The 10,563-nt window shown below is 37.7% G+C and overlaps 1 protein-coding gene across 2 annotated transcripts; it reads right to left on the minus strand.

The window, feature by feature from the left end:
* Positions 1-239: 239 nt before the first annotated feature.
* On the minus strand, positions 240-10,349 carry LOC109212148. Of its 2 annotated transcripts, XM_019375764.1 has the most exons (21): positions 10,161-10,349; positions 9,759-9,917; positions 7,596-8,423; positions 6,070-7,509; positions 5,615-5,989; positions 5,453-5,543; positions 4,174-5,377; positions 3,956-4,035; positions 3,779-3,863; positions 3,592-3,683; positions 3,445-3,513; positions 3,284-3,320; positions 3,101-3,183; positions 2,277-2,762; positions 1,934-1,970; positions 1,804-1,861; positions 1,637-1,722; positions 1,487-1,552; positions 1,265-1,379; positions 1,125-1,163; positions 240-587 (listed from the first exon to the last, which is right to left on the minus strand). In XM_019375764.1, the coding sequence occupies exons 2-21, from the start codon at positions 9,901-9,903 to the stop codon at positions 496-498; spliced, it is 5,508 nt and encodes a 1,835-aa protein (XP_019231309.1). In that variant the 5' UTR covers positions 9,904-9,917; positions 10,161-10,349; the 3' UTR covers positions 240-495. The 2 variants fall into 2 exon arrangements, 1 of the variants encoding a protein (XP_019231309.1); XR_002065819.1 differs by lacking the exons at positions 240-587; positions 1,125-1,163; positions 1,265-1,379 and having other exon boundaries at positions 1,637-1,720.
* Positions 10,350-10,563: the final 214 nt, after the last annotated feature.

Genomic DNA, 10,563 nt, shown 5'->3' on the forward strand with positions numbered 1-10,563 from the left:
ATACATCAAACACTTCGTATGACAATGAGCTGACTGACGTATGTTCGACTCCTAAATAAAGGCACTCAAGTCATACACCATCTTTTCCTTGATATTTTTCAAGTCATATACCATTTGAGTGCATCCCAAATGAGAATAGATATCTTCCTTTGTTTCACAGAGAATAAAGGTCTCCCAGGATCTAGCATAAGTTATGTCCTTGTAACATGGCAGGATAGCTCTCAATCAGGAAAATAGACTAACCAAATGATCAAAGCAATGATTGGAATAACTACAACAAGAAAATCCTGACAAGTAATAGAAATAGCAAAAGAATGAAACAATTCTAGCAACTATATGAGCGACTAGGATGACCTTTTCCATCAAAGGACGATCATGATTCTCACAAGAAAATTATGTTAAACAAATGATAAATGGGTACAGGTTTTCAAAATAGTTTACCCTTTTATCTATCAAATAATTTTGCCACCTCTAAATGCAAATCATCAGACTTGACTATCTTTTACTTTTTGATCCTGAATGGAACCGATCATGGAGGGGTCTGGGTGCCCTCTGCTCCCTGTCATATCCTCTCACAGTCATATATCCTGCGAAAAGATACAAAATCGGAAATATAAGACAATTTTTTCCTTCAGCAAGAAAGTACTGTTTCTTGTAATTTTTATTCATCTAAACATAAGGTGATTGTGAATTACGGTCGTGATATTACTTGCCTTGTTACGAAACTTACCATCATCATCAAATCAAACATAAAAGATGAACAGGGCTAATATGCCTGTGGAAATGCCTTTTCACTGTCATTGGAGTATAATATTTGGCCCCTACATTGTATACTAAAGACATGATACTGTATTTTGTTCCAACATTTCTGTATCACCTAGTTCGTAGGCAAGATATCCTAGTCATTTCATTATGTATTTCCAAGATTTCCACTATAATAGAAACTTATATATTGTGATCCATTTTAGCCAAGATTTCCTTTCAATTTTCACTAGACTTCTGACCATTCTTAGTAATTCTATTTAATATAATATATCAAGTTCAGAAGAGATATGAAGGGGTAGAACCTCACAAAATAGCAACACTTTTTCCAATTTTGTATATACAGAAGAGATGTGCCATACCTCTCCAAAAGCAATATTGAATGTGTTCTGTTGACATGCCTGGTTTGAATTATGAGTAATATCAGTATTTATGAAGCCAAGTCTTGATAAAACATGACCAGATCAAAGTGAAATATTACAAGCAACAGAATATTTTCTACCTTTAAAAATGGTCGTAACTGAAGTTCCACACAATAAAGTTCTTCGTCTCAAATGCCATATTGACGTCCTCGGAACAGGAATAGGGTTTTTGCTTGACTCATGATCAGCAAAAACCTGGTGTACAAGAAAAATATTTGTGAGGCTGACTGTAACACAATGAAGTAGTGACCATGCAGCAACAAAGAGGAGTTCATGGGGAAACAATCACACAATCTGATTACCTCATTAACTTGAAAGTACGTTCCATTAAGTGGAAAACTTCCCCTGTTCGCCGTCCGACATGGTATCTGTAAAATCATGGTAGTATGTCTCATATCCAAATGAAGAATCTCTTACGAAACAATCTGAAGGAATGTTCATGATGAACTTACCAAAATAGTTCCATAAACTATCTGATCATATTGGGAGGAACTTGGACTGCCTGAGCATATCTCTGCATCACGTCTTTCTAGTTCCTCTTATAGTTAAAAAAATAGTTAGTTTGAACTACGTCAGGGGAGATGACATTCATAGTAAGCATCCACCATTACTTCTTTACCTGTTCGGCAGATGGCAAGAAGGTAAGGGCAGGGGTCATCAGGCTCCCGTTCCTCAAACTGTGAAGTAGTAGACATTAATGCATGTAGTTGCATAAAAAAATTGACATATTAAGATGTATAAGAAATTACCCCACTCAAAAGAGGATGTGAATCTGGAAGCTCATACCTGCAACCGAATGAGGAATTGTTAGCTTTTATGAAACTTTTCTAGATATTTTCTCACATAAGAAATATAAGTATCAAGACTTAGTAATATGCTGCCTGATGAAAATTTTGATGTCAAAAACATCAAACCCTGTCATAGTTATAATCAGCCAAATGTTGTATGCCAAAAGCTTAAGGAAATAACAACTGCATGTGTTCAAATAACAACTGCATGTGTTCAATTTAACATACTATTTGCTCATGTTATAATATGGCTCTGTAACTTAAAATATTTGCTATACGCAAAAAAGATGGAATTACTACTTACACTAAGTGCTCAGTCCTTAGTCGACTCTCATACTTCAGTTTACGAGCAGGATGTGAAGCAGACACTGGATTCAAAAGAACCAAGGCTTTTGACACTTCTTCATCTCGATTCAGTGTACTGATCTCATCAACAATGTTCAACACACTTTCTTGAAACTCTTTAGTGTTGGACTTGTTGATAAAGTTCAAGACATTTTCTCGAAACTCTTCAGTGTTGAGTCGGATGGTAGGTATCTCCTGCTCATGCTCCACCTCATAAGGAAAGTCTTCAATGTCCAGTGATTCTAGAGATTTGTGCTCCGGAGATGCTGGCATTTCTATGATAGGCTCACAATCTTGAGTCTGGAACCTGGACTCCAAGAAGCTTCTGCTAGAAAGGGACAAAGCTGGTGACGGCAGACACATGTTTGGGACTTCATCAACTCTAACAGGCTGCTTAACGGTGACCACTCCTTTCTGCTGTGGTCCTGGGAGGCGAAGCCTAGAACTGCATAGTGCAAATTTATAAATATTCTGATGCACGAGGATGAATTTGACAAGGTTTCCTGGAATATGAAATATTTGTTTGGAAAATCACTTTTTGCACCTGAGGTTATTCAGGTGTATAGGTTTTAAAACCAACACCAAACGGGAAGTAACCTACTAGTGATACTTCTTTACCAAATTTTCTTCTCTTTCTTTTCCTACCTTGTCTCCTTCTATTTTCTTTACCTATGGGAATTGTTAATACTTCAGATATTTTCGTATACTAAACAGGCCTAGATATCAATTGCATCAAAAAAAAAAATTGTTTATTTTATAGTTGAGCAGTAATCCGATGCGAACCTTGCAAATGCACTTGCAAAGTGTCTGCAGTCGGCTCTCATTGGGCAGGCATTACAGTTTGGACTTCTCTTCGTACAGAAAACCTGTGTGATATTGAAGAAAACTTCTGCTGTTAGTGCTCTCTGAAGAAATAATATAGCTAATCAAACTCTGCTCTCATTGGCGGTTGAGTGTAAATCTGACCTTTCCAAATGTGATCATGTGATAATGCAGTTCATATCTGCCACAAGTACCAAACTTAATGAGCAGAAGATTTTCCGGAACAAATTTTCGGTTACTTAGAATTAAAGGTAACAAGCAAATCCATTAACACGAAAACTCTAAAGAAAGTGGAAATGCATTACAGTGTTAGCAGATCAAGGTTGCAAAGACGTGGCCAAAGGTACTTTTGTATGTCACTCTCCAGGGGGTACCTAATTGGAAAGAAAATCAACACTTAATATACACTAGCTAAACCTTAGCAACAATAAATAGAATTTATTCAATTAAACCTCTCCAGAAGATGCATCTGGATGCCATCAGGTAGTGGTTGCAAAGGGACCCATCCTAGACGTACTGCTATTCGAGCAACATTTATGTCAACCTTGTGAGCAAAAAATGAGAAAATAAGAAAAACACAGAATGTTGAGATTCCTAAGGCCAAAAACAGTGGACAAAAACTCCCTGCTGAAAACTTACAGGAAAAGCAAGATTCCGAAGTGTCAAAAGTCGAACACAATCCACACTCTTTGGTCCAATCCCATCTATACTCAACAAGTATTCTCTGAACAGAAGCAGATAAAACAATGCTCGACAACATCTTAACTATAAATATCACGATGACCATAATTTTGAGTAAATAATTTACGTTCTTACTTCACTTTATCTCGTGGGACATCTCTTAACCACTCAAGGTCAATGCTTCCATGATGTTTAACCAATCGATTAAGAAAATTCTGCAAAGTTCATATCACCAACCGATTGTTTAAGAGAACACCAATGTAAGCAGATCAATCAATCAACTACGTCCTACTCTAAGTGTGGTACACATAGATTATAAATAAAATGAGAGAAATGAAACCACTACAGTGTACCTTGATCTTTGCAGCAAGAACATTACCCTGTCCTCGACCTTTGATTGGCTCAAAAATCTTTTCAACATCTGCATGTCTAACGGCTTCCCAATTGACAGAATCCCTATTTCTTTCGGTAAGAACACCGGATCTACCAGTAGAATAGGTTTTCCTCAATTTATCCCAATCAATTTCTCCTTTGGGGAATTCATCTTTCTTTCTCGATATTGTCTTGGGCAAATTGACCGCTTCATTTCCTAAATCACCACTCTTAGCGGAGATTATCACTTCTGAACTGCAAGAAGTGGCGGTAACCTGACTTCCACAAGTATGCTCAGCTATAATTTTCTCCTCTCGAGTTCCATCCGATCTCTCATTTATGTAGTCACCACTGTTAGCGGAGATCACTTCTGAGCTGCATGAAGTGACTGTAACCTGACTTCCACAAGCATCCTCTCGAGTTCCATCCAATCTCTCATTAATGCAGTCACCACTGTTAGCAGAGATTATCACTTCTGAACTGCAAGAAGTGGCTATAAACTGACTTCCACAAGTATCCTCAGATCTATTTTTTTCCTCTCGAGTTCCATCCAATCTCTCATTTATGCAGTCACCACTGTTAGTGGAGATTATCACTTCTGAGCTGCATGAAGCGACTGTAACCTGACTTCCACAAGTATCCTCAGCTCTAATTTTTTCCTCTCGAGTTCCATCCGTTCTCTCATTTATACCGTCACCACACTTAGTGGAGATTATCACTTCTGAGCTGCAAGAAGTGACTGTAACCTGACTTCCACAAGTATCCTCTCGAGTTCCATCCAATCTCTCATTTATGCAGTGACCACTCTCAGTGGAGATTCTCACTTCTGAGCTGCAAGAAGTGACTGTAACCTGACTTCTACAAGTATCCTCAGCTATATTTTTTTCCTCTCGAGTTCCATCCAATCTCTCATTTATGCAGTCCCCCACGTGAGGTAAGTGGCTATATGATGTAGGCAAATATTCTGATGTATGTATATCATCTACAAAAGATAATTCATCTAAGCTTGACCTCATTGCACTTCGAGAAGAACCAGCAAACCCAGGATCATTCTGATTGGCACAGACTTCTCTTTCAAATGAATCTCGCATTCCCTCTCCTATCATAAAAGCTTGTCCTTGCGGGGTAGTCATTTCTTGCTTATTTTGCGGTGGGAATGCTGAAGCAAGAAGCATGAAAGCATTGCTGCATAGTGGGTGCAATAAGATTATTTACACTCTAGGAATGAGAAAAATGGGTATGTAATACAATGAAGTTTACCTTGAAAGATTATCTGACACATTTTGTGTTAGGTAAACGCCAACCACAGAGTCTACCACGGACCCTTTCCATTGGGAAAAGCGCCTATCACCTGGAAGTTTCCTTTTAGCATGAAAGTTAAAGCATCAAACCACTTGTAAGACAGAAAAGTTTAAGATGTACCTAAGACAAGACGCATGCGGGCAATGAATGATGCCGCCCTTCCTTGAAATATTTTTCTTTGCTCCTCCCACCATATCTCCTTCTCTTTATCCAGGTCTTCATCAATTTCACCTTCATTTTCTATAAGAAGTCTCCACACTCGCAGTGACTCCGTATCAATATCAACCTTGGGCAGTTTTCGTCTCAAGGGTTTAGACTTTCCCTTGTGAACAGTTATTGGACCAAAAGGATTCCACAAGACAAGCTGGCCAGCATTATTACTGGTTCTTTTCTTACTGATCGCTATTCTTTTTCTATAGGTTCTCTGATCGCAGATTCTTATATTCTCTAACCTCTGAATAAGTGATGCAACCAAGGATTCCAAGTCCGTTGAGCCTGCAAAATTTTATCAATATATACATCACAACTATTACAATAAGTGAGAAAAGGATAAATGCAGGTCAGAAGTAGATTACTCTGTGATCTGGTCCACAGATTTTCATGCCGCAGGCATTCTTGAATTTCATTGCAAGCTGATTTATCTGTTCTACGCCACAGATCTTCATGTTGTGGCCGTTCTCGAATTTCATTGCAAGCTGATTTATCTGTTCTAGGCCACAGCTCTTCATGTTGTGGGCATTCTCGAATTTCATTGCAAGCTGATTTATCTGTTCTACGCCACAGATCTTCATGCGGTGGGCATTCTTGGATTTCATTGCAAGCTGATTTATCTGTTCTAGGCCATATATCTTCATGTTGTTGGCATTCCTGAATTCCATTGCGAGCTGATTTATCTGTTTTAGGCCACAGATATTCATGTTGTGGGCATCCTTGAATTTCAGGGCAAGCTGATTTATCTATAAAAGGTTCAATCCTTCTAATTGCACTTATTTCTGATGTAAGGCAGAGGGAATCTAGAATAGCAGTTGCTCTTTCACTATTTTTAGATCTTTTCCTTTTGGACATGGCTAGTGGAGGCAAAGTTAAGGCAAGACTTAAAGGTTCTTGATCTGTGTTTTCTTCCCCATAAGCAGACTTTGTCCTCTTAGGATGGATAGATCTCTTCCTCCGAGACTTCACTATAGGGGACAAGCCAAACACACAATCAAAAGATTCTGGATCAGCCATTGCAGCTCTAATTTGATATTCGGTAGGTAGAACCTCTCCAACAAAATGTGATTTTAAGTTTACATTCTGCTCCAAGTTCACAGTTGAAAACCATATCTTTTTAGTACCACTGGCAGTTCTAGAACTTCTCCTTGTAGCTCTCTTGGCAATTATAAAACAACTCTTTTTAGCTCTCTTGGCAATTTTAAAACGCTTTTTTGTAGCTCTCTTTGCACCAAATCTTCCATACCTCCTCTTTGCACTGGAAGGCACTTTGCACCTCACATCAGTATTCAATGCATTCTGGCCTTTGTCTGCATGATTAGCATTCAAAAAATTGAAAAACACAAGTGCTTTTCTCCTTTTTGTCCTCCTTTTCTTGCATATTATTGGAAAATGCCAACCAGTCTGGTCCGCAGCTCCTCGGTCATTCCGGTAGAGATCAGCTTCATCTCCTATAAAAGATATAGTACCAATGTTACCTCTTGTCCTTCTTTTATAAAATTTTGGAAAATGATGCTGAGAACCACTTTGATCTGGGGCTTCATGGTCATTCTGGTAGATATCAGCTTCATTTCCTGCCAAAGACAAGGTACCAATGTTTCTTCTTCTCCTCCTTCCATAAACTTTCAGAAAACGATCCCGACAACCAATTTGGTCCGTTGTTCCATGGTCATTCTGGTAGATACCAACTTCATTTCCTGGCAAGGACATCATACCTGTTTTACTTTTGGTCCTCCTTTTATAAACGTTCAGAATATGATGCTGACAGGCTCTTTGGTCAATTTGGCCGATACTAGCTTCATTTTCTGCCAAAGACGTGGTGCCAATGTTAATTCTTCGAAAAGTAAAAGAATTACAACAAAAGAATAGTTATACAATGGAATTTGGTTACCTCGGTTGGGCTGGGAAGTTGACTCTGCCTCTAAATTATGTTCTAAGCCAGTGGTGCTAATATCATAACCGTCGTGTAAATTAGCTTTCAATGGGCTAGCACGTGTGACATGGCTGCTTTCATCTTTTGCCAGAACAATCAAGTTCTGAATCAGTGACTCCTTGTCTACATTTGCAGCACAGTTGATATCAGTTTCAACTGCTTGCTCATTAACACCATCCAGTCTATTTGTCAAGAATTTGTTGCAACTATGTGTTGCATGATCTCTGATCACTTCTGCAGCTCTCTCGGAAATAACATCATTCTCAATTTCCAAATTAAAATCTAGAGCTCGTCTGCATGACTTCACATCATGCCCAAGATCTACATGAATATTGTGCTCCATTTCCTGCTGAGGAGTTGAAACCTTTAGGACTACAGATTCAGGAGTAGCTCCTGGAGTCTTTCTGTTAGGTGCTTGCATATCACTATCTCCTGATAAATCATCTGAGACTTTGTCGCAGTCCTTTCTTAGTTTACTCTTTGTCCTAGCACTTGCCTTTAAGTTGACTGGTTTTGGAGTCGAAGGCTTTATCTTAGGCTTTGGAGTCTTTTTGGGTTTGCTTTCATCAAAGATTTTTGGTGTGTGTTTTTTCAATCTACGTTTCTTCCTTGGTCTGTCATTCAGGTCAAAGCGACCACCCTGTTTCTTCCTGGGATAACCCTTCTGGATAGGAGTTGAAGGAAACATGGAAGCTGATCTAGAATCACAATCCAGTTTTCCACTTTGGACTTTGCTCCTCCCTTCAATCACAGCAGAAACCTCCTCATCCTTTTTTAGGCTGTTGTCTGCAAAAAGAAATTTGGACGCTCAACATTTAAAACATTTGAACTTACTGGAAATTTGGACATGGATTAGTTGACAGTGATTTTGTTGGTGCCCTTTCTTTTGAAATATTACATCAATTACATTTAAGTACATCAGAAACAGGTAGCTCATTATAATTCCAACAATAATACAAGGGAAAAAAGGAAAACTAAGAAGAATATAATTAAGCATCAAGGAATCAAAATTGAGCCACTAAGTGCAGCATTATCGTGTATTCTACCATTCTAATACCAATCTTCCGGTGGTTATTGTAATGAACGCTTGCAGTGTTGTCATGTATTCTACCATTCTAACACTAATCTTCCAGGGTTATTGTAACGAATGGTAGCATGAGGTTCTTCCATCCTTATAATTTAGTCCTACATTTTTTGTTAATTTCAGTAGCAACAGCAACAACAACGACCCAGTAAATCCCACAAGTAGGGTATGGGGAGGGTAGTGTGTATGCAGACATTACCCTACCCCAATGGGGCAGAGAGGTTTCCGATAGACCCTCAGCTCAAGAAGACGGAAAAAACGAGAAGATACAATATATCGGTACCGTCAGCAAAACAAAAACTCTGCTAGATAGTTCATCATTAGGCTTTTACTTCTCGTTTAGACTGAGCATCGTAAAGCATGACTTGAGTGAAAACCTATCTTTTCTCTCTTCCTATTCTTACTGTTTTCCTTCTTTACTCACTGCATGGCTTATTTGGGATTAGCTTCAGCTGCATTAATTGCTCCAGTCATACATTCAACTACGATCACTAAGTTCCATTAACTATTCGGCAATCTAAAAAAATTACTCTCAAATGTTGCTATAATAGATGCCGCAGTTACTTAAAACAACATTGGATGGAAAGTTTACTAAACTGCTCAACAAATTACATCATTATTAGTTACATGAAATGACCAAAAATCATAGTTACATATTAAGTGTTACTTATACATTGAGAAGGATATACAAAAACTGTTGAATATTTGCAGAAAAGGAGCTTGCATATACTTGGGGAAAAAATGTTTCATTATCTATTGATGCAACCATCACGCAGAAACAAAATACACAGGGTCAATTTCTTAATAATTATTGAAAAATCCGACCTACTTAACGCAGAAACAAAATACACAGGATCAATTTCTTAATAATTATTGAAAAATCCGACCTACTTAAACTGTGATACTAAAATTAAGTTACGCACTGGCAATAAAAAACGTTGTACAATGAGGTCACTTTAGTGGTGATTAACTGTTATAATAGGCTAAGCTATCCTGATCCTGTAAAAATATCAACAGTGTCAGTGTATATAAGTTACCTGAACTACTTATGGACGAAAATTTGTTGAAACCAGCATAATTAGAGTTAAATTCTGGTGTTGCTAACGCGCACTTGTCGGGCGTTATTGGTGCCCATGAAACTGCTTTCTGCAACTGTTCCTGCGCTACATTGCCCAGTTCCATCTCTACTTCTTCTCCTATTTCAATTACATGAAAAACACAAGGAAAATCATCATGATTAAAAACCAAAACACAGTAACAGAAATCAAACTAGTAATTGAATAAGAGATCGAAGTCAACACACACGCAAGAAAAAAAAAAAAAAAAAAAACTTTAAGCTTCTACAACTAATCAATTTGCTTTGTGGGCTAGATGATCATCCCAAACATAAATTTGTTCTTACTCACAGATAAAACTGTAAGTATAAATTTTTAATTTACCTGTGAAAATTCCAGAAGGAAAACTGACGATAAGAGAAACTAGAAGGAAGAGAAAAGCATTACACAGAATTCCTAAAATTGATTCCCACAGCAGAAACAGGGACCGTATAAAAGTGATGGTGTATGAGAGAGGTGGAGGAATGGGGCAGTAAAAAGGGTAAAGAGAGGTAGGGTTAAAAGAATTTCACTTCTAGCATGATAGTACAACGTATGACTAGTTGTGATTATTATAACTATAAATCCTGAAATTAAGTTGACTTAACCAACTGCTTATAAAAATTTAAATGTTTTTGTATTGCTTGATTATATTCTTAATTTAAATTTAAAATTATGTGATTTAATTTGAGGTAAACAACTGATAAACTAAGTATTACCCTTCATACTTCTTCTCTTTTTTATTATT

The sequence above is a fragment of the Nicotiana attenuata genome, unplaced genomic scaffold (assembly GCF_001879085.1).
Source record: "Nicotiana attenuata strain UT unplaced genomic scaffold, NIATTr2, whole genome shotgun sequence".
In the NCBI taxonomy this organism is placed as follows: Eukaryota; Viridiplantae; Streptophyta; class Magnoliopsida; order Solanales; family Solanaceae; genus Nicotiana; species Nicotiana attenuata.